Raw genomic sequence first — 25,529 nt, forward strand, 5'->3', positions numbered from 1 at the left:
GGAGACTAGATCCCATAAGATAATGGCAACTGTCTGAATTTAAATTTCTCTTCTCATTCTCCAAAGACCCAAACAGATCAACAAAGAGACAATAAAAATGCCTGTCACCCATGCCTCCATCATAGCAAGGAGAAAGAGAATACTAATTCCTGGACAGTAGCCAAATAAAGATCCCAAACCAACAGAATTAGAAAAATGTAAAAGACTACCATGATGAAATTGTATTTTACAATTATACAGACTGAAAAAATTGTTCAAGATGTGAATATGAATTACATTAATACCTTTGCTTTTGGAAAAATTTATTCAGTAAAGATAATAAAGTCTACTTAAACATATATAGAGAAAGACATATTCTTCTGTAAATAGCAATACTATATATTCACAGCTTTGAAAATAGAGGCAGCAAATTTCTAGTGGACAGCAAAGTATAAATATTTATTGTCTGAAGGTATACATATGAAAAGTGAGTAATCATTATTTTGGGGATGCAGAAAACCAGCATACACAGTAAGCTCTTCTAAGACACAGGCAAATCTGCAAACACATAAAACTCTAAAATTCATGAAATAGAATTAAATAGGAGAAAAAAGAAAGAGGAAACAGGAATTTTCAAAGATTCTTAAACCCCAAGTAAGTTTAGAATTTAAAAACCAAAGCCAAGAAAACCATCTGTGACTTATTTTTACACTGCTCTACATTTATAAGCAGGGTACAAAATACTGGTTTAGCTAATTACAATGTAGCATTTCAACTATGCAGAAGTAACTCCTATTTCATCCCCTTCATCTTTAAAAGCCATTAAACAAAGAACTTAAGGACTCATTCTAGCATTATGAATTTCCTTTTTCAAGTTCACCAAAAAAGGGGAAAATGTCTATTCTAATTTTTAAAAGCAGCAATGAACTCAGTGAACTAGTACCAATATTCAGTTGTTGTTACTCATTTACAATACATTGAGTTTGTCTTGTAACCACTCTTAATATGCAATGGGAATTATTCGCAGTAAAGCATGTTCTTTAGTCTATTTGGGGAAAATAAGCAATCTATTTTCTGATTTGTAACAACAGCCAGATGTGCTTTGAAGTTGAATGTTCCCACTTTGTAATCCTCAAGTAATACAGACTTGAAGCAATCTGTAAACAGTCTTAACACTGACTTTTTTCCTGCTCTTTTAGAAAACTTTTTCTTCTCTCATAATACCTCAAGAAAGAATACCACAATAAAGAATGTCCAAAATGGAAGACAAAAGGAACTTATGTGGGCCAGGCTCACATCTATAATCCTGGCTGGTTCAAGTCTATAATCATAGCTTCTTGGGAGGCTGAGATCAAGAGGATTGTGGTTCAAGGCCAGCCCAGGCAAAAATTTCATGAGACTTCATCTCAGTCAATGGCTGGGTACAGTGGTTCACACCTGTATTCCAGCTATGTGGGGAAGCACAAATAGGAAGAGCATGGTCCAGGCTGGCTCAGCACAAACCAACCCTGTCTCAAAAATAACCAACACAAAAAGCGCTGGTGGAATAGCTCAAGTGGTAAAGCACCTGCCTAACAAGCATGAGGCCCTTGAGTTCAAACCCCAATACCACAAAAAACAAACAAATGAGTAAGTAAACAAATAAGTAAAATAAAAAATAAAAAGCCAATAGAATCACAACAATAAAGTATATAATAATATAAGTTAGACATTAATACAGATATCTGAAGACTCTAATGAAAACTGGTTTTTGTCATTTTATTTTGTTTAGCTTTTTTTTTTACTATCATATTATTGTAATGGCAGTTCATCATGACATTTACAAAAGTTCTTATAATATATCTTAGTTAAATTCATTCCCCTCCATCATTTTCCTTTATTCCTCCTTCACCCGTTCCTGGAATGGTTTCACAGGTGTCATTTTCCCATTTTCGCACACGAGTACATATTTCCACCATATTCACCTCCTTCACCCTTTGCCGATTTCCTCACCCCTCCCTTGTTTAGCTTTACAGCAGGCCTGTTTGAATATATACAGTTTTTCTGTTGGCTGGTGTTTTCAAATTATTTAGGATGTGGTCAAACTGCTATAAACACATATTCTCTGATTGACTACTGTTGATCAACCTTAGCAGTTTTATGTTTCCTGAAAAAGTAAAAAGTTCTTTCTATAACATATATGCACTGACTTAGAGAAAAGGACATTATCATGAAATATATTACCAGCAACATAACTAAAATAAATATCTTAATCATAGAATCAGTCAGAAGAAGAGTCAAAATTCTCTCATGGCAAAAAAAAATGAATTCAGTCTTCAAAAATTATGTTTTAAGTAAATATTTTAGAACTTAAAGAATGTTTTTTTCCACAGAAATAATGCTGCAAATGGAAGTTCATTCACTAGTTTACCAAAAAACATTTTAACAAACATTTAGTGAGCATAAATAATGTACAGAAACAAAAAACAAAGCCACAGGCACATGGAAAAGCAAACAAGCCAAAGAAACAGAACAGAATCAGGCATCCTGTCACTTAATTTATGAGACTAATAACAAGTATGGTACAGCAGGAAAAGAATGGCTTTTCAGTAAGTGGTAGTGTCACCTGAATAACTATGCAGGATAAAAACACACCTTCACTCCCCATCTTACAACATATACCAAAATCACCTATGGATGGTTCACAGATGTACACAGGAAAAGTAAAACAATAAAACTTCTATAAGGAAACAGAGGAACGTCTTTGGGACAGTAAAAGTCAAAGATTTCTTTTAAGAAACTCACAATGGCATTAACTGTAAAGAGAAAAGAATGAGTCAATTAATTGCATTAGAATTTTAAATTTCTATTTTTCAAAACATCAGCAAAAGAATGAAGAAAAGTAACAAAATGGAAGAAAATATTTACCATACCATATCCCAAAGGACTCTTACCCAGAATATATAAACAGCTCTCACATGTGAACACTATTATAAGAAGGCAGACAACCCAACAGAAACTGATAAAGCTATAAGGAGGCACTGCATTCTGAAAGGCTATCCAAATTAGCAATAGACATATTAAATGGCACCTTTCATTATTAGTCAGAAAAAATCATATTAAAAGCACACAATACAATCCACTAACCACTCTCAAGAATGGTTAATTTTTTTAAAAGATTTTTAATTTAAAATGATTAACTGACAAAACCAGTTTTGGAGAGGAAGGAGAGCAATGGCACACATCCTTACCTTCTGGTAAGGATGTAAATTAGCACAAGCACTTGGGAAAACTGTTTGACAGTGTTGAATGTATCCGTTAGCTTTTTGCTATGAGAACAACTCACATCATAATGTCATGGCTTAAAACCAAAATTTTTTTCGGGGGGGGACAGTACTTAGGTTTGAACTCAGGGCTTCAGCTTGCTAGGCAGGTGCTCTACCATTGAACCATGACCCAGCTCTTTTGGCTCTGTTTAATTATAAGATAGGGTCTTGCTTTTTGCTAGGACCAGCCTGAACCACAATCCTACTTATGCTTGCTGCATAGCTGAGATGACAGGCACACAGCATGCCCTGCATTTATTGGTTGAGATGGGGTCTTGAGAATTTTTTGCCCCATCTGGCCTTAAACTGTAAGTCTCCCAGTCTCAGCCTCTCATGCAACTAAGATTACAGGCTTGAGTCACTGTACCCAACCTGTAGCAATTTCATTTAGCTCATAATTCTGAGTTGGTATTTGGGCAGTTCATCTCAGCTGGACTTACTCAAGTGTCTGCTGTACCATTATGAAAGCTGCCCCAGGGTGACTGATGAGAACAGGTCTCAGAGCCCAGTAGGAAGGCCACCCTCAGCAGAAGAGTTGACTTTCCACATTTCCTATAAGCAGAGCAGAGGAATAAGGAAATTTTGATCCTGAAGTAAGATGAGGGAAGGTTGAGTGCTAAAAACAGGAAGTTACCAGATTTTCTTTGAAATTTGCAATGTTCCTTTCACACCAATTCATTTTATGTATCAGCACAAATAATATTTGCCTCTAACAGCTAGATGTCCATACCTATTGTTATGCTACTTTTCAACATTTAACCTTGTTCTTTGTCCTCTTTCATTTCTAGGTTACATTGAAGGCAACAGAAAATTTCCCATTTTGTTCTTCTTTGCAAGATCTAGCTTCTGTTTCATTGACTAGTGCCAATACGTTGGGGGGAATTTTAATTGTTTCTTTTGTGGTTTTGTTTTGGCTTGGTTAGTTTTTTTTTCATTAAGTTAAATAGGGGATCTTACATCCTCAGTATCACTTTGGGCACATCAAATAATTTTTTTATCAAAGTTCACCATTATTTCTTAAAGCCTACATTTGGTCTTAATTACCACTTCTATACACATGTGTTGGGAGTGACTGCTTTTGTATTTTCTTTTTAATATTCAGGTAAAACATGGAAGGAGAATTATTCTTTTGATGTTAATTTCTGGTTTTATTAAAATGGAGTTATTTAATGAAAATGTCTTTACGCCCCAATAATATCAGTTTTATAAATATGTCATGACTATGTGAAAGGCTATAAACTCATATGTCATTCTTTGGCCTGGTCACTGTAACCATACTTTTAAAAACTGCTGTAACATTTTAAAAATAAAACATCAATCATAGCAGTTTCTCCCATCTCAAAACATTTTTTCAGTTCTTTCAAAAAGGTAACTTGAGGTGAATAATTATTTTTAAAAGGAAAAATTCTACATACAGCAACAAACATTGTTAGTTGCTTTGATAGGCTTTAGCTGTTTCACACATCATAAGCTACAATGACAAATGAAAAACACACTTGCAGGTCAGGAACACAAATGATTTCTTTCTTTTTCCTTAAAAAATAAAACACAAGACAAGAGAGTAATATAAATTCAATTTAAATTTTTAATTAAAATATACTCTATAACTCCATGAGCAGTAACAACTGCATTTAATGGTATAACCAGCAAAATGAAATCAATACAATTCTATCAAACCTAAAAAAAGAAAATTCTCTGGTGCTACTTACACCATTTTAGTCAAAATTTTCTCCAATCTTTCAAACCTAGAGAGTCTGTTCTCCTTCCTTACGGTCTTGCAATTTCCATAATACCATACAAATGCAATTAAAAACATACAGACTTTCATTCTGTATAGTGCTCCTGAAATTCATCCACTTTCTTGTATGATTGACAACTGAGTGTTTTTTATCACTGAGAAATATTCCATGGTATAGATGTACACACAATTTGTTTATCCATTCTTCTCTTAAGAGGCTTTTTTCAACTATTTGCAGTTTTAGACAACTATAAAATAAAGAAGGAAAGGGCTTCACAAATCCTTGCATACAAGGTTTTGTTTGGACATACACTTTGACCTCCCTATTTCCTTCATGTGCTTGCTTTGGGTTTACCTCGCTCTTTTTTCTCCCATTTCTTTAGACAGGAGTTTAATGATTTAGGACTTTCTTCTTTTCTCTATTTCTGCTTTCAAGATTTTCTCTTTGTCTTCAACATTTTTACTCAATGTGTCTATGTGTGAATACCTTTGTGGTTATCCTAAGTTGGAGTTCACTGATTTTTTTTTTTGATATTTCGATTTTTCCCATGAAATCTGAAATTTCTCAGCCATTATGCTTCAAATATAATGTGTCCCTCTCCTCTCATTCTAGCACCCCCATTACACATATGTTGATACACTTAATTGTGTCCCCTAATTTCTGAGGCAATGCTCATTTTTACTTATTCTTTTTTTCTCCTGTTCATTGGCTTGCATAACCTCTATCAATCTGTCTTCCGAGCCAGTGACTCTTTCTTCTGCTATTTCTAATCTACCGTTGAGCCCCAATGATGCAATGAAGTTTTCACTTCAGTTACTGTACTGTTTAATTCCAGAATTTCCACTTGGCTCTTTTTCATAATGTCTCATTATTGATATTCTCTATTTGTATTTGGTGGGCATTATAGCTTCCCTTACTCTTTTATACATGGTTTCCTTTAGTTCTTTGAACATATTTATAATGGCTGCTTTGAAGTCTTTGTTAAATCTGGCCTCTGGAGTCTCTCACAATTTCTGCTGCCTGATTTTTTTTTTTCCTGTGTATAGGTCACACATTCCTATTGTGAGTTTTATATATTTTCCTTGATAATTGGACTTTTACAAGATAGTAACTATGAATACTGATTCCCCTCTCCCCTCTCTAGGAATAATTTTGGTTGTTTTTTAGCTATTTCTTATATAGTTGCTTGGTTAAACTATTTCAGTATAGTTCATTTTGCTCATAGTATGAAGACTTTGGTGTCATACAAGGTACAACCTTGGATATGCACATAGTCATCCTGAGATGACACTAATTTTAGCAGAGCTCTATTTGACTGTTTCTGTCCCTTGTCTTTCTGTTAACTGTATGTCTATTTTGGTCTACCATCAAAATCACCATTGTTTTCTAAAGCATCCTTAGGCTTCAACTACCCCCTACAGACTTTCCAAAACAGGCCTGAGGAGTTTCTGATCTCCTTGCTCTGGACTGCCTGACTCTGTGTAAGATATATGAGCCACTACTCTGGGTACTGTACAGATGCAGTCCCCTCTAGGATTCTTGGCTTGCTCCCTTGATATAGAATCTGCCCTCTTGAACAAGCTAGGGTAAGGATGATCAGAGCTGCAGCACTGTCTACCTGCTGTGTCTAGGGTTGAGCCTGTGCCCTATGTATGGGACAGAGTAGATGAAGGGAGCTCTCCCACAACCACTCAGCTTCACTCACCAGACACTTAGCCTCCTAATTCAGATTTCAAGGGGATACAAAGCACCGACTACATGCCCTTACCAGTGAGATTAGTATTCCTTGACTGGGGGCTGAAGAGAGAGAGCCTGTATGTATCCTTTGGCCATACCCACTGAAGATGAAGTGTCCATAAAACTGACCCAGAGGAACAGGAGTGAGTGATAAAAGTAAGTCATAACTCAAGTGCCACGGATTTTTGCTGTTCTTACCAAGCTGTATTTGATTTTCTTGAGTAAATGTGTCTTCATTTGCTCTGTGCCCAGAGGACAATTTCCAGATATTTTTAATAGTTTTTGTTGTTGTTGTTCTTTAGTTTTACTAAATATGCTTTGTTTTGGTAGAGAGCAGGTCTGTGGAGCTCCTCATGCTGCCAATCAAGGAATAAAACTCCTCTCCGTTTCTGTCATTAGTATTTCACATTATAAATTTCCCTTGAAGACCTGCTGTAGCTGAATCTCACAAATTTTGATATGCTGTCATTATAATTCAGTTAAAAATATTTCTGGCTGGGAATGAGATACAATGATAAAGCACCTGCCTAAAAAGCAGGTGCTGAATTCAAATCCCAATACTGTCAGAAATATACTTTTTTTCTAATTTCTCTTAAGACTTATTTTTTCTAACTCCAGATTATTTAAAAGTGTGCCATTTAGTTCCCAAATATTTGTGGATTTTCTAAACAATTTCTTTCATTGATCCAAATAATTTCTTTTTCCTAGTCCTCTGGACAAAAAGATGGGCAACTCTGGGAGGTTTTGCTGTCAAAGACTACTACACAATCCACCAATTTGGCCCACTCTGGAGCCAAAGCAGGCAGTTAGAGAAGAAAAATGAAAACAGAAACAGACACCAATGAAACTCTGCTGCTGGATCAGTCGTTACTCATTTTTCCTCCCCAGTCAGCCTGTTATTATTTATTCTTTAGGTGGGTCCCCAGGTGGGTACTCTTCCTATTCTGGCCAGAGTTTTTATGACAGAAGTGCTAGACTGCAATAGATTTAAAAGTGAATGGAAGTTTACATTCACTTTTTAAAAGAAATTAGTGTCAATTTCTCAAATAAGGCTCTGAATATAGTTTCACTGCCCAAATGTAGGCTTTGGGAAAATGCTATAAACATTTTTATGGCTTTGTTTATTTTTATGAGTAATAAATACTTTATAAAAAATTTAAAAACATAAATTGTTAAGAAAAAAAGTACTTATATTTTACCCCTCAAAAACTACCTGTTAACATTTGAGTCAATATTTTCAGACATTTTTATACTCTAAAGAAAGTACTTGTCTTAGCAAGCAATAATTTTTATGTAAACCACATCTATAACTCTTTTTCATTTAGATGACTTTGTCCTACTCATAAAATCTGATATATTTATTCATTTGTGGAAAGTAACAGGCAAAAGATAATAAAATATCTATATGGTCAACTTGGTTTCTCTCCAAGATCAGTGCATATTATGAAAATAGGTTTCTGACCCAAATGGAAAAACAACAGATTGCCAAAACAAAATTGTATAAAATAACTGAAATTACATGCTGAGTTAACAAGAATTATCCCAACTAATCGCACCTTAAAGCACTCCATAAACGAATGCAATATATTGCCATTTTTATTTCCTTCAGTAAAATTACAATAGGATACATGAAGAAAAAGAAAAAAAGGAAACAATGAAAGAAATAGAAGAGAATTCCAAGATGGCAGCTAGAGGGAGGAAGCAGAAAGCATGCCTCCTAAAGTAAAATCTTGGAGAGACACTGGAGATATACATTACAGGAAAAACCAACCAGAACAGACAAAACTTTGACTCCTCCACACCTCCAGCCTGTGCACAGAATCTCCACTTCACGTTAAATGGAGAAACCAAGAGGGCTCCCGTGCTGCCGCCAGATGCCTGTGCCCAGACGGCTTTGGAAGACGACCATGAGCTAAGCGGTACATGGTACTCCCACAGACAAACTTGGGCCAGATCAGCATAGCCCCCTGGACAGACCGACCCCCACCCAGGGAAAAAACAGAAACTGAATAATAAGCAATAACAACAAAAAAGACATTTAGCAAAGAGGGTGGGGGGGCTTTCTGAGCATCGAAGACGGGGCGGGGGGGGGAATCCCTCACAAGCTGGCCAGGGAAGGCAGGAGCAGCAGCACCGCCCAGCAAGCCGGCCTGAGAAAGCTGGTGCAGTGTCACCTCCTGCAGTGTGCTTGGAAAGGGGAAAACTTGTAGCGGTGGCATCGCCCCCAGGAGAACTCTGAGTAAACAAAGCCTGTGGGGGGGCCAGTCAGTGCTAAGCTCACCCCAGAGATGTGCATAAATAACGCCTCCAGCAACAGCAGGCTGACAGCAGCCGGCAGGTGAGGCACAGCCTCAGATAGCCATTGACAGAACTGTCTCCAGATTCTTTTTTTTTTTTTCTCTCCCTTTGATGAGACAATAACCGAACTACACCTGCATGCTGAAAAACTTACTGAAACTGTATTGCATTTGAACATGGGACACTTTGTGGGGTTTTCTTTTTTTTGTTTTGTGCTGTTTTGTTTTGGTTTGGTTTTTATTAGTTTTGGTTCCCCTTTGATGAGACAACGATAGAACTACTTCTGAGACACCATCTACAGGACTGGAGGCTGAGGGGTGAATGCAAAAATTATTAAGATTGAAACTTTATTACATTTGAACTTGGAGATTATTTTTTCATTCATTTATTTATTTTTATTTATTTTTATTTTTTATTTTCAATCCTCTCTGTCTCTCTAATGCCTGTTCAGCTGACTGTTGATTAGTACACTATCTCTCCCTGTTTATATCTTTGAAACTTTTGTTTGTTTTCTTTTTTCTACTTGTTTGTTTACTTGTTTTTCCCTTTTTCTTTAACTTCTTTGCTTTCCATCTCCTCTCACCCTTCCATTCTAAATATCATCATTGTTATTATTACAAGCTAGAAAATACTTAATTGCACACAGTACAGGGACAATAACAATACCAAGGGCAATGACGGGATGACAGAAAAAACAGGGAAACCAGTTTCCCCACAGCAAAAAATTAGTACAGGAACCAGAGGGAAATGAAGAACACAGATACTCAGATCCAGACTCCAACAAAATGAAGATAAACTATGCCAAAGAACCCAATGAAGCACACAATAACAATCTAAAAGAAGAAATACTACAGGTAATCAATGAGAACTGTATAGAGATGATATTGGATAGGGTCAACCAAAATGTACAGGAGACACTCAAGAAATTCCAAGACAACAAAAATAGAGAATTTGAAAAAGCACAAGAAGAAATAAAAGAAACCATAGAAACACTGTTTCACCAAAGTGAAACAAAGAATGCGATTAATAAAGAGATAAATGAACTCAGGACAAAAATAGAAAACATTAAAGAGGAAGGGACTCAAGATATGGAAAACCTCAGAGAAAAGAACAAAACGGAATTGCAAAACAAAATGGAAGGCCAATCCAGCAGAATAGAACAACCAGAAGACAGAATCTCAGAACTCGAAGATGAAATGGTAATTAAAGGAAAAAAACCAAAGAACTATTAGGTAAACAACTCAAGACCTGTGAAAAGAAAATGCAAGAACTCACTGATTCCATCAAAAGACCAAACCTGAGAATCATGGGCATTGAAGAAGGAGAAGAGGTGCAAGCAAAGGGAATGCGTAATATATGCAACAAAATAATAACAGAAAATTTCCCAAATCTAGAGAAATCTATTGTCATACAGATGCAAGAGGCCTCTAGAACACCAAACAGACCACATCAAACCAAAAATACCATACAGCATATCATCATTAAAACAAGTACAGACACTAGGGAAAGAATATTGAAGGCTGTAAGATAGAAAAAACAAATAACATACAAAGGTAAACCCATCAAATCACAGCTGACTTCTCAACAGAAACATTAAAAGCAAGAAGAGCTTGGGGTGAGATCTTCCGGGCCCTGAATGAAAATATCTTCAACCCCAGGATACTCTACCCAGCAAAACTATCATTCAAAATAGATGGAGCAATAAAAGTTTTCCATGATAAGCAGAAACTAAAACAATATGTGGCCACAAAGCCACCACTGCAAAAGATTCTCCAAGGGATTCTGCACACAGAAAGTGAAACCCAACATAACCATGAAAGGGCAGGCAGCACCAAACTACAGGAAAAGAAAAAGCTAGAAAGTAGAGAGTAACCTCAACTTAGGTACACACAATCAAACCTCAAACAACTAAGACAACTACATGACAGGAATCACCACATACCTATCAGTACTAACACTTAATATAATGGACTTAATTCCTCCATCAAAAGGCACCATTTGATGAAATGGTAGATCCAACATTTTGTTGCTTACAGGAGACCCATCTCACTGACAGAAATAAGCATAGGCTTAGGATGAAAGGCTGGAAGAAGATTTACCAAGCCAATGGCCCCCAAAAACAGGCAGGAGTAGCAACACTTATCTCTGACAAAGTAGACTTCAAACCTACATTGATCAAACGAGATAAAGAAGGACATTCCATACTAATAAAAGGGGAAATTGACCAAAAGGAAATAACAATTATCAACCTATATGCACCCAATGTCAGCGCACCCAATTTCATCAAACAAACCCTGAAGGACCTAAAAGCATATATTAACTCCAACACAGTGGTTGTGGGAGACTTTCACACCCCATTATCATCAATAGATAGGTCATCCAAACAAAATATCTATAAAGAAATCCTAGATATAAAATATACAATAGATCAAATGGATCTACTTGATGTCTACAGAACATTTCATCCAACTTCTACATAATATACATTCTTCTCAGCAGCCCACGGAACCTTCTCCAAAATAGATCATATCCTAGGGCACAAAGCAAGCCTCAGCAAATATAAGAAAATAGAAATCATACCATGCATTCTATCTGATCACAATGCAATAAAACTAGAACTCAACAACAAAAGTAAAGACAAAAAACTTGCAAACAGGTGGAAACTGAATAAGTCATTACTTAATGAACAATGGGTCAGCCAAGATGCCCCACTACTGACGAATGGATCAAGAAAATGTGGTATCTATACACAATGGAATTCTATGCAGCCATGAAGAAGAACAAAATATTATCATTTGCTGGTAGATGGATGGAAATGGAGAACATCATTCTGAGTGAGGTTAGCCTGGCCCAAAAGACCAAAAATCGTATGTTCTCCCTCATATGTGGACATTAGATCAAGGGCAAACACAACAAGGGCACTGGACTTTGAGCACATGATAAAAGTGAGAGCATACAAGGGAGGTGTGAGGATAGGTAAAACACCTAAAAAACCAGATAGCATTTGTTGCCCTCAATGCAGAGAAACTAAAGCAGATACTTTAAAGCAACTGAGGCCAATAGGAGAAGGGGACCAGAAACTAGAGAAAAGGTTAGATCAAGAAGAAGCAACCTAGAAGGTAACATACATGCACAGGAAATCAATGCGAGTCAACTCCCTGTATAGCTATCCTTATCTCAACTAGCAAAAACCCTTGTTCCTTCCTATTATTGCTTATACTCTCTCTACAACAAAATTAGAGATAAGGGCAAAATAGTTTCTGCAGGGTAGCAAGGGGGTGGAGGGGAGAAGGAGGGGGTTGGGGGGAGGGTAAGTGAGGAGGTAGGGGGTGAGGGTAAGTGAGTAGGTGGGGGGGGGTGAAATGACCCAAACATTGTATGCACATATGAATAAAAAAAATTTTTAAAAAGAAATAGGAGAAAAGGGAAAACAGACAACAAAATCTATATAAGTAAAATTTCAAAATAAATATGATTAATTCAATTGCAACATAATAGTAACAATAATCATTTTTAAGATAAACACTGGTCTTCCTCTGGAAGGTCATTTTTCTTTTAAGCCATCAATCAGTAATGACCATGATCTTTTAGGATTACAATTCAAAAGCTTCAAGCAATGGAAGCTTTTAATTGTGTCAGTATACTAAATTTCCCCACATATTCCTATACCTAAAAAATAGGAAAAGGGATTTGAATCCCTAGCTTAATTTGTGTTATGACTTTCATTGGATGTCAAGGTTATATACTCCAGTTCTAAAAGAAAATTCACCAACTCATTCTAGAAACCAGGAAGGAAGCATTGACTTTTTTCTATGAACTTAAAATGAAGGTCATAGAAACTATAGCACTTTATGAAGTACAGAAAGCTAAGCTGTTGCACCAGTGGCTCACATCTATAATCCTAGCTACTCAGGAGGCATCAATCAGAAGGACTGAGGTTCAAAGCCATCTGGGGCAAATAGTTTGTGAAACCCTATCTCAAAAATACCCAACACAAAACAAGCCTAAGGGAGTGGCTCAAGTGGTAGGGTGCCTGCCTAACTAGCATAAGGCCCTGACTTCAAAACCCTAGTATTGATTAAAAAAAAAAAAGACCTCCAATGTTTTCTACAGATCTTAAGATTTTATATTAATTATAAAATAAGCAATAGAGTCTAAAACTTGAGAAATCAAGTAAGATATTTTTAAAGTTTTTTTTTTTCAAATAGGTGCACATAGGATGTTTCAGTGATATAAGAATCACTGGATGAGGAAAGAGTATTACAAACTCCCCATCCATGATCAAATTAACTTCAAAATAGGAAACACGGCTGGGAGCAGTGGCTCTCTCACCCAGCCCTGGCAAAAAGTTAGCTAGACCCCCATCTCAACCAATAAAAAGCTGAGCATGGTAGGCATGGTCCGGTGCACTTTTCATCCCAGCTACAAGGGAAGCATAAATAGGAGGATCACAGGTCAGGCCAGGTCAGCCCAGGCATAAACAAAATCCTATAAAAAATAACCATAGCCAAAAGGGCTGAGGGCATGGATCAGGTGGTTTGAGCACCTGCTTAGAAAGCAAGAGTACCTCAGTTCAAACCTCAATACCACTTAAAAAAAAATAAAGCAAACATGCATAGGACTACAATTTAGCATATGACTTAGAGAATAATATATAAAATATATAATTATATATTTATTTATATTTAATTTATATATTTATAATTTATAATTTAATTTATATATTAAGAAAGCAACAAAATGTCACAAAACTAAAGGTTGAGGATGTTAAAGATCAAGAAAAGTACAGGATAAAAATTTCATTGCTAGCTTTTCAAAATAAATCTTGACTTGAGTTATATATTCCTGGAAAACATCATATTCCTGGGAAACATATACCAGAAAATTCAAACTCTAGAACATCAAATGAATTAGAATGAAGTACTGACAATAATGCCAGCAATATAAAAAAGAACCTCTAGTCTAGAACAGAAAAAGTAACTCTAGCTATTAATTGATTTTCATGTAAAATTAAAATTAAAAAAAAAACAAAATCTAAGCATTCTAATAAACTGAATACTTGTATTATTCTGCTCTGATCAAGAGGTGCAATATAACCCAATCAATGTATATACACTATAAGTATAAAAAATAGGTTTTTATATTTAATACTATTAGTACCTTCATTGACCAACAAAATGTGAAACAAAATCCCAAGTAAGCCTAGTTCTAAGGCATCACATCAAAATATTACAAATATTTTATTTTACTTTTATCATATGAATGCAAGATTTAATTCGCTGAGCAGTTAAATAATCGTGAAAAAGTACTCTAAGTACTAAGAAATGTACATCAAAAGTTTCAAATGGCTAAGGGCAAAAGCAAATTTAAAAGGATAACTCAACAATTTTATTTTTCACTTTGATGTTTCTCTCCGGCAAAAGGACTTGTCCTTCTGTGGGATTTCCTGTGCTAGTCTTGCACACTGGTAACAGAACTTCCCTCCAACAGCAACTTCCTCTACACCTTCAAACATGAAAGTGTTTTTCTTTCCATTTATTATCTTCCCACACGTCAATTCTACTTCTCTTTCACTAGCATGTTCCCAAAATAAGGGATCTGTATTACTTTCATTTCCTATCCATTTCCCAACCTTCCAGTTGTGCCCATTTCATAAGCCACATGTCACTCTCTCCACTCTGCACCAGCCCTCCTAACTCTGCATTCTCTAAAGACTAGAGCTGTTCTTACATCATGCCACTGCCTTTCCCGTGTGACTAGAAAATATGCCTCTAGGCCTTGAATTTCATGAGCACCTAGGCCTTGAATTTTGTAACTAATGTCCACCAGTTTAAAACAAAACTTTAAATGACAGACAATTAACTGAGAGACAGCAAATATTCATTCCCTTTTCAAAGGAAAACCAAGGTGTCCTTCAGTTCAGTCCTTCAGTCAGTCTTTGCTCATGCTAGCAACAAGCTGGGAACAATTTTGTTGATTAAAAATAGCAGAAAATTTAAATTATGGAATGTCTATCCAAAAGAAAAATGAATACTACCAGTAATACATTTATAGAATTCTTATAAACATATAAAATTTTAATTGTATATAATATAGCATTTGTAATATGGCTCAATTTTGTTTAATTTTATAAAATCATACAGAAAAAATAGGAATATATACAGGTTGAGTATCCTCGATTTGACATGCTTAAAACCAGCAGTGTCTTACATTTTTGGAGTCTTTCAGATTTTGGAATGTCTGCAGAGACGTAACTAAACAAAAATTCAATCCAAAATGCTCCAAAATCTGAAACTTTTTGAGTGCCAAAAATGCTTAAAAATCTTTGGATTTTAGATTTTCAGATAAGGGATGCTCAACTTATGTTACAAAATGTTTACACATTTCCAAGTTAAAAAAATTTGAAACAATTTTATTTCTCATACTTTCTCTATTTTTCAAATTACAATTCTCATATAATAAAAAGCATGATGAAAATCATTTTAAGTCCTTTTTAATTTCCTCAAAGCAGTATACATGTAAGCAGAATATGGCGGGGGTGCCTCTAGGGTTCATTATAGCTTGAAATTTGAAAGCTAAACTTCATCCTGACAACACCACCCATTAATTCACATATAAATCCCAAAGATCCAGTCAAGAAGGTATACGTATGCCACCACATCTTTCTTCATGCCTATTTCTGTCTCAAATTCCTTCCCCTTCTGTCCTCATATCCCTCGGTCTTTTTACATTACAATTGCTATCCACAATGGCTGCCTATCCATGAAGTCTCCCTGAGTTTTTTTTAACTCCAATGACTTTCTTTTCCATGTTCTCCCTCCTTCTCTCCCTTCTACCTCAATACAGTTATACACTACATAATGTGTCCTGATCAACAACAAAGCACATATGTTATGGTGGTTCCATAAGATTATACTGGAGCTAAGAATTTCCATCACACTTCATATTGATATTTCACAGTGTATTCCTTCTCCTCACGAAACAGAATGAAGAGTTTCCTATGGAACAGTATGTCATGTTAGGCCAGCAGCACTCTCATATACCTCACATTTTACTGTATCTCTTGACTAGATTGAGAGGCCCACATAGAGTGACTGGCCTATACCATATAGATTTGTGTAAGTTCACTCAATGACAAAAATCACCTAATGACACATTTCTTAGAATGTATCCCCCATCATTAAATGACACATGACTATATTCTACTTTACCAATAACTCATTTTAGTATTTTATGATACAGGATCTTCAATTATTATTTAACTGTTTTATGTATATATCTCTTATTTCATCAACAAGAAAGTTAGCTTGCCAAAGACAGGGACTATTTTATATTTCTCTGGAATGTTACTTCTCTTTTCCACTTAAAGTCCTTTCAAGGTTAACACAGTACTAAATGGCTAACATCCTATATTCACTAAATGGAATATTAAATTAGTTTATGTTTTCTACATAAAATATAACTCTGCAACAACATAATATACAAAATACAAATAATATTTTACCCCAAGATTCCAACTATTAAGACGAGCCTCAATGTCACTGTCATCCATAGAAACAGGAGACTTTTTTGAACAAATTTCCTGAAATACAAGAAAGGGAAAGAACAAAAGAAATAAAAAGAGGAACAAATGGTAGAAAAACATAAAAGAAAAAAGAGGAAAGAAAAGAAAGAAGGAGAATAGGAAGAGGAAAAGAAAACAAGACAAAATATATGTCATTCAGAGTAATGAGAGTTTTGTGCATTTATATGGTAATACTGTACTGCCCTCATAGGAAAGAATTAGGTTACAACTAAGCTAGAGTTCTTAATTCTAACTAATAACTGTTTATTATAGAGCTTAGGGCTATGAGATGCCTTAACAATATACTCACAAACGAACTAGATTTCAAAAAAAAAAAATCAAAAGAATATTTTGAAAATTAATCCAGACTCTTCTCTTTAAGTTCTCTTACAAAATGTTTTAATTGTGGTATACCACAGTAGCTTGAAAGGGGCAGGGAAGGAGCACTTGAAAAGATGAATTATTTACTCTCGTTAAAATTAGTCAACAGGGAAGTTTGTGTTGATGTCCAAGAAGCTCTTTGTTCTTAAATTAATTCTTGCTCATACACTGAATAAAAAGAGAAAAGCTCTGGATTTACATCATGAAAACATAATTATGGTGATCTTTATTTTTAAAAAAGTAAAAAGTGTTCCCCCCTGCACTATAAATCAATTCCCATTTCTTCTTAATTTTATGATTTTCTTCCTCCTATACAATTTATTGCATTACACATTCATTGACCAGATTAAACTAATTAACTGAAGACAACCTAAGATCCGTGCCCAGAAATAAACAATGATCTTAAAGCTCTAAAAACTTAAAAAGGTGTATCTGTGTAAAACAATGACTATTTTCCAGCCTAAAATTTTATTCTGAAATTACATTTGTTCATAAAGTATTTTCATGCTTTTAGAAAGTCTTACTACTGAAAATAAAAATCTATTTACCTATGATCATGTAAATTAATATGAAATGATGGAGAACAATGCACTAAAATGTTATGCATGTTTTACTGACTTGTCTAATTTCTATTAAACAAAATGCTGAGTTTCTATTACTTATATGCTATTAAAATTAATTCTCAGCAGGGCAAGATGGATCATACCTGTCATCCCCAGCTACCCGGGAGACAGAGATCAAGAGGATCATGAATCAAAGCCAGCCCAAGCAAAAAGTTAGCAAGGTCCAATATCAATCAATATGCTCGGTATAGTACCAGATGCCTGTGATTCCAGCTACACAGGAGGACATTAGTAGCAAAAAAAAAGGCCGGGGACATGATTCAAATAGTGCAAGCACAAGACCCTAAGTTCAGATCTCAGTACCTTGTTTTTGGTGTGTTTTTCTTTGTGAACAAAAACTTCTTAAATAAGATGGTAAGTATTTTAGGCAAATATATTGATTGATAGTTAATCATAATTAAAAATGTGCTGCCATTTATATTAAATTCTGTTTTAAGTTCAAACTTATCATTGGAGAAAATGCAAAAGTAATTTGTGCTGAAATAGTCATGCATTACACATGATGTCTCTTACATCTAAAAGTCACATAACCCATGACAGCCAGAGTTAGGCAACACAGACTACAATAAACAAGCACAGCTTTTCTCTTCACAAAACATGTTCAACCAAATTCATATTAAACACACTGATGCAAGAGAGGCATTTGTATGTGAAGATACAAACAGTTCACCCTTATCAGAAAAGCAGTGTTTCTTACCACACTACAAATTAACCCCAATTCTTATTAATTTTATGATCACTGGTTATCTTATCAATCCAGACACGTATGGAGTAAAAGGAGAAAAACAGTTAAAAAACAAAATGCTTCAAATTTATTCTTTGATAGACAGGAGAAACAACAGAGTGAGCAGCACACCTTAGATTCCCTGAGAGAGCAGAAGGAATGCTGTGGAATACACCAAGCACACACTTCGACATCAAGATGTTCACTAAAACCTTCAGACTTTATTCCCTGTTTTCAAGTACTAATTAGAGGTTTAACAATATGGAAAAAAAACTTTCTGGATTTATTTTAAAACAACAAAGAACAAACAAAAGTAAAATCTGATCTTACATAATTCCTTGGGGAAATATTTTGTCCATCTTCTCTGTAAGCTGGACTCAAAGAATGTGATCTCATTTGGAGCTTCCCAGTGTACTGTTCTCTACTAAGAGATCAAAATAACAATCAAAATTTGAAGAATTCAAAAGACACAGAGTATTCAAATTTAGGATTATCAATTGCTTTCTTTTATAAATGTGATGATAGTCTACACTAACAATGATGACTCAGGAGCAGAAAGAAGATATGGAAACATGAACTATTTGTGTTTCTCACATTTTGTTGCATTTACATTTAATCATAAGTAAAATGTCACATAAATCCCACACACTTGTTTACTTTCCCCTTTTCCTAAGTATAAGAGAGAAATGAAGCATATATGAAAATTTTAAATACATAAAGCAATAAAACCTCCATGTAACTTAAAATTTCAGTTAGAAACCACAGATATATTGAAGGCTTTGTTTAAAAATATACCATGTTAATTCAGGTAAAATGTGTTAACTCTAGGAGAAAGAAATTAGTTTAAATGGATTTCACTAAAGCAACTCCTCCCTAATATAAAATATCATATAAAAATATCCGTCTCAAATATAATACTTTGCCTATGGTCTCCCTTACATATTTTAACTCAAGCTACTTCAACTAAAGTTCCATGATTATGGATATCTATTCCTTACACAGCTGCTTCAGGATCTATGAGACAGAAACTGACCACTATGGAGTAGACCCGCCATGCAGTTTCCCTTTGTATAGTTTCAGTCATTCCAGTCAACATCACTCTGAAAATATTACATGGAAAATTCAACATATATAAAATTCATAAGTTTTAAATAACTTTTGTTACAGTATATTGTTATAATTTTCCTATATCTGATCAGTTATTATTAATATCTTGATATGTCTAATTTATAAATTAAACTTTATCATAGGCATATAGGTATAGGAAAATACACAGTATATATAGGGCTCAGTACTAACTGCAATTTCAGGGATTTGGGGATTCATAACCTGTTGATAAGGAAGACCTCAGTTTAATAAATTAAAGTCACTCACATTCAACCATAACATAAACCATATCAGGATTTCCCTCTAAACTGTATGACATAAGAATTCCCAAAAGAGGAGGCTGATAAAATGGCTCATGTGGTATAAAGCCTGCAAAGGAAGCTTAAGGCCCTAAGTTCAAACCTCAGTATCAGCATTAAGAAAAAGGAAATCCTAAAATACAAACTACTAGTTCAAAAAAACAATACTAAAACAATGTAATTTTTGGTAGCAACACTAGTAAAATAACATTCCTTATACTGGTTTACTAAGTAATGCAGAATGTGTAAAAAAGCTGTATTAAAGAGACCTGTTTATTTTTATAACATTACACAGTATCCCAAATATGTCCAAATAGTTAAAAGCAAATGAGAAAAAACAGACAAAGTGTTATTTTGAGGATAATTTCATCAGTCAATGGGCCTGAGCTAATAAAAGCATTTGAAACTCAGAACATGGGAACAGGCAACACAATACACCAAGCAGTGGCTTTAAGAATTAAACAATCATAAAAAAGAGCCATACTTAAAAACTGAAAAATGTTTAAATATTAAAAGTAATTCTTCTCACAGAAAATATTAATAAAAAGAAGGCCTGAAACATTTATCTATTTATTGTATCAGATGCATACATAAAACAACATACTCTTTTAATTCATGTGTAGCTTCCTTCTGTACCAATTAACACCTTTCACTTTGCAATAAATTTTCTAAAAACTTACTGAATTGATGACCTACCCTGTCATATATTTTTCAATCAACTGCAAGCTGACTTTTACTCATCCTGAAAGTGCTATAAGTAAGGTCAACATTAGTGATCTCCTACACACTTGAATAAGTGATCAGTAATCTGTCTTAACCCTAGTTGATCTCGTTGAAATATTAGGGACAGTGTTTTAAAGATGCCACATTCTTTGGCTCCACTGAACCATTCTTCCCTTTAACACATCATTCACAGTAACCTTCACTAGCTTTTCTTTCTCAACTCACCCATACATGCCATAATCCCAGAATTCTGTGTTTCTTTCACCTCATTTATTTTCATTTTACCTGCTTTTCCAGGGTGATCCAATCTACTATTAGTATTTCAAATAATGAGAAGCTTTGCTTACCAAATCTACATCCTCAGCCCAAATTACTCTGTTAGCCTCCAAATCTATTACAAATTGAATACTCCTGCCTCCAATTCAAAATGTCCAATGCTAAACTCATTAAGGTGCCTCTAAAAAATTATACAATGAAGGCCAAGTAATACAAAAGCCAGTTTCTTATGAGCAACTGAGCCAAGGAAGAGTTAAGGTGAATATGGTTGATGTACTTTCCATACAAGAATGATTATAGAATTTTTAAACCTGTTGACTAAGGTAGAAAGGAGAAAAATAGAGGGAATGAACCAATTTAGATTATAATACATATATACATGGAAATGTCAAAATGAAACTCCCTATGTAGCTATCTTAAACAAAGAAAAATGCCTTTTTTCAAACACAGAGAACAGGAGGATAAAACAGTTCCTATCTGGGGGTTGGTACCAGTGGGAGGGGGGAGGCTAAAAGGAAAGGGTGTAGGAGGGCGAATGTAGTGGAAATATGAACTCAGTATGAAAATGGAAAAATAATACCTGCTGAAATTATTCCAGGAATGGTCAGAGAGGGGAATAAAGGGAATAAAGGAAAATGATAGAGGGGTTGAGATATAATATACTGTAAGAACTTTTGTAAATGTCACAATGCCCAGTACAACAATATGATTTAAAAAAAAAAAAGAGGTCGGTATCATTGCTAAAATATAGCTGGCACAAGAAACATAGGACGTTAGGCACAGCAGTTTCAACTTTCTTCATTCCATGAGACCATCTCCAACTGGAAACACAATTAACTTGACTTCCAAGTAAGTACAAAGCCTCAAATTCAGAATGATGGGGTAAAGTGGTCACGGTGAACATAGTAACAGTGGGTAGGAAAAAAAAAATCAAGCTTAACAGCCTCTTTATGAATTAAGTACAGCCTGCCACACAGAATAACACATCCTGGTGCTTATAAAGACAGTCTACAATTGGTACACAAAGACATAATTATAGTGAACTCATGACATGATATTTGTGCCAATTAGAAAAGGACACTGTGGCTCGAATATTTTCAGGGTGACAAAACTAACACAGAAACAAAAATTTCAGTATCTTAGTACAAATCCCTGATATGTTCCTTATTACTCTTGAGCAGTAAAACTAGAATAAACATTTTCCCTTCTATCATTTTTCCTAATAAAATATTGCAACACTCCATGTACCTGTGTTGAGTCCAAATACTAAAGAAATTCAGACTTCTTTTTGCATAGACGAACTTCTAAGCAATGAAACATAAAGAAAACCTACAGATAAATCAAATTTCCTTCTACAAAAGACACTATAGGAGGTGATGTTAGCAAGATGGTATGCTCAGAAGCCTCAGACCTTCCTTCCTTGCATGAAGACAAAAGTTCAACAACAATACATGAATCAATTCTCATCATGAGACATCCAGACACCAGATGAGAAGCTTGTGTACCACAGGTATGCATGAAAACAACTGCATCTAAGCAGATAGGATAATTCTTAGCATCCTTTGGTCATAACCCTTTCTCCCAAGAAAGCCACATAACTGAGAGGAAATCCTCAGCTCTCAGCATCCTCCTGGGGAAGGAAGGAGACAACTGGACTACATAACAACATTCTGACTTTCCAGGTGCTACCTAAGTGTCTGACTTCTGTCTTACCTGAATCTGAACTTTCACAGAAAAAGATCCCAGGCTGGGAACCACTGAGAACAAATAGCTACAGTTTGAACTACCTGTAATAAGTGCTCCAACCAGCTCAGCAGAGAACTAGCAGGTAGAAAGCCCCAAATTCTAGCTTCTCCCAGAGAAGAGAAAGAATTGAAATACCCTTCTAACCTTCTGACATTTGGAGGGGACTGCCTGGGGGAATGGACTCTGCAGACATTGACAGGAATGGCAAAATCTAGATGCCTATGGGGCCACTAAGAAGAGAAGTAACCATTTGGACTAGTTTGCATTCAGAGCCAGAGTCCCTCTTCCTTGTTCAGCATGTACAATTTGTAAAACCCACCACAGTTTTTCCTTGGGGAGAGAAAGAGAAAATTGAAGTACACAGCCAATATTCAGACATTTGGGAGAACTGCCTAAAGGACTGATTTCTGTTTCATCTAACTTGGCACTCTGATGAAATCAACTGTAATCCAGTTGTGTGAGGTTGGCTGAAAACAAAAGAGCAAACAAAGAGCTGGGTCAGTATGCTGCTATTCCAGAGGGCCTAAAGCACCAAAGACATATACTAGTGGAAGCTAGAGATTACAAACTCTTGAAAACAGAAACCAGCAAATACCCTTCATTAGGAATTTATACATGAAAATCCAAAGAAGATACATCCACAGAAAAGGTTTGAGATGGCCTTAGAATTTCTGCTCCAGCTGATTCTTTAATGTATTCTTACCTTTAAGATCTAGTCTGCAAAGATTAGAGGGGATTATTTTTCAAATATATAATCACCAACACAAACTATTAATATGGCCCAACCAGAAACTAACCCTAAAGAAATGGTGGTATATGAATTACCTAACAAAAAATGCAAAATAACAATCATCACAATGCTCAGTAGGCTTGGAGAAACTATGCATGAACAAAATTAGAATTTAAACAAGCAAAAAGAAAATATTTTTAAATTGAAAATTGGGGGCCAAAGAGTATAAAAGATAAACTAAGAGGGGTTCAACAGCAGCCATGATCAAGTAAAAAAAAAGAATCAACAAACTCAAAAACAGCACATTTGAAATTATTCAGTCAGTGAAGCAAAAATAAAAAAAAATGAAAAATAGTGAGGAAAGCTTAAGGGACTATGAGAAAATATCAAGCCAACCAATACATGCATTGAAAAAAGAAAAGACAGAAAGAGGCATTAAAATTATTTTAAGCTAATGTGGGGAGGAAGATGGACATCTAGATTCATGAAACTCAAGGAGTTTTAAGCAATGAAATGAAAAGATATCTATACTGAGAAACACTATGAATCAAATTGTCAAAAGTCAAAGACAGAGAGAATTTTGAAATCAAAATAGGAAAGGTAACTTATCATATACAAAGGAGTCTCCGTAAGATTCTTCAATGGATTTCTTAGCAGAAACTTTACCAGTGAGAAGAGAATGCACTGATGTATTCAAAGTACTGAGAGATAAGCTACCTACCAAGAATATTATTCCCTGAAAAGCTTTCCTTTAGAAATCAAAGAGAGAAAGCCTTTTCCAGATAGACAAAAGTTGAGGAAGTTAACTACCTCTAAACCTGACTTAAAAGAAATCCTGTAGGGATTTCCTCAAGAAAACAAAGGACACTAAGGAAGATGGGAATACATGAACATATAAAACTCAGCAGTAAAGGTAATTGTATAGTCAAATAGAAAAAATTACCCCATTAACTAAACTGTGGTCTTCAGCATGAAAGTTAAAAGACAAAATCATAAAAATAACTGTAACTACAGTAATTTGTTAATGATTACATAATATAAAAAGGTGAAAATAGGAACAAAATAAAGTATGGAGAGAGTAAAAGTGTAGACTTCTTGTATGCAATCAAATCAGTTATTAGCAGCTTAAAACACAGTAGTTCTGCTATGCATGGGGAATATATTTCAACACATCCTCAAAGGATACCTTAAATAGTGGACAGAACTGAATCCTATGTACTATACTGATAACACAGGCAAGTAAGTTAGTATGGGCAGATATCATACATAATGTGGATACAATGAACAAAGAGATGGTCCATGTTCCAAGCTGGATGGAGTAAATGGCACGAGATTTCATCATGCTACTTAGAACAGTGACAATTTAAAACATATGGATTGCTTACTTTTGGAATTTTCCATTTAATATTTTTGAACGGTAGTTAACTGTAACTGAAACTGGTGAAGTGGAGCTATGGCTGGGGGGACTATTGTAGACTGATAACTGAAACATAATTTATGTATGCTTTATTGTAACCTAATTTTAATGTAGTAGATACACAAAATAAAAAGAAAAAGAATCAAAGCATACTACAAAAAAACCCAAAAAAAAAAAATCATAAAGAAAGACAAATAGGGAAGAAATTAGCAAAGAAACTACAAGCCAATCAGAAAGCAATTCACAAAATGGCAATGCAAGATTCACAAATATATGAAAATTAAACAACACATACTCAAATAACAAATGAAAACATCCAAACAAAAGAAAAAACTACATGACAAAGTGTATAGGATACAATGCAAGTAATATTAAGGGGAAATTTTATATCTGTAAGAGCTTATGTTAAGAAAAAAATCTCAAATCAACAACCTAGATTTATGCCTTAAGGAACCAGAAGAAGAAAACCAAACTAAACCCAAAGCTTCTAGAAGGAAGGAAATTAAAGATTAGAACAGAGATAAACAAAATAAGGATTAAAGAAAATCAATGAAACTCAGAGTTGGTTTTCAGAAAACATAAACAAAATTGACAAACTTTTACCCTCAAGAACTAAGAAAAAGGAGAAAAGACTCAAATAAATAAAATCAGGATTGAAAAAAAAAAGATGTTACAACCAATTTGAGAGAAATAAAAAGGATTTTTCAGAGACTACTCTGAAGCAATCATCATGGTGAACTTATAGGAAAACCTACATGAAATGCAAAATATACAACCTACCAGAACTAAACCATAAAGAAATAGAATATTCTGTACAGACATAACTAGTAAGGAGATGGGATCAGTAATCAAAATCTTCCCAACAAAGTAAGCCCAGCACC

The 25,529-nt window shown here is 34.9% G+C and overlaps 1 protein-coding gene across 18 annotated transcripts in view; it reads right to left on the reverse strand.

Moving 5' to 3' along the window:
- The window catches only part of Cep112 (centrosomal protein 112), a 459,140-nt gene that overhangs the window by 390,341 nt on the left and 43,270 nt on the right, over positions 1-25,529 (reverse strand). For 10 of the 18 annotated variants that reach the window (XM_074045307.1, XM_074045308.1, XM_074045305.1 and 7 more), the window contains 2 exons: positions 18,681-18,774; positions 16,563-16,640 (listed from right to left, as the gene is read on the reverse strand). The exons of 2 other annotated variants lie outside the window; for them this stretch is intronic. In XM_074045307.1, coding sequence (XP_073901408.1) covers positions 16,563-16,640; positions 18,681-18,774 — 172 coding nt within the window. Of the gene's footprint in view, positions 1-3,724; positions 3,813-16,562; positions 16,641-18,680; positions 18,775-25,529 lie in introns of those variants that run through there. 6 more of the 18 variants (XM_074045301.1, XM_074045297.1, XM_074045294.1 and 3 more) reach the window with 5 other exon arrangements.

Source organism: Castor canadensis, chromosome 11 (assembly GCF_047511655.1).
Source record: "Castor canadensis chromosome 11, mCasCan1.hap1v2, whole genome shotgun sequence".
Lineage (NCBI taxonomy): Eukaryota > Metazoa > Chordata > Mammalia > Rodentia > Castoridae > Castor > Castor canadensis.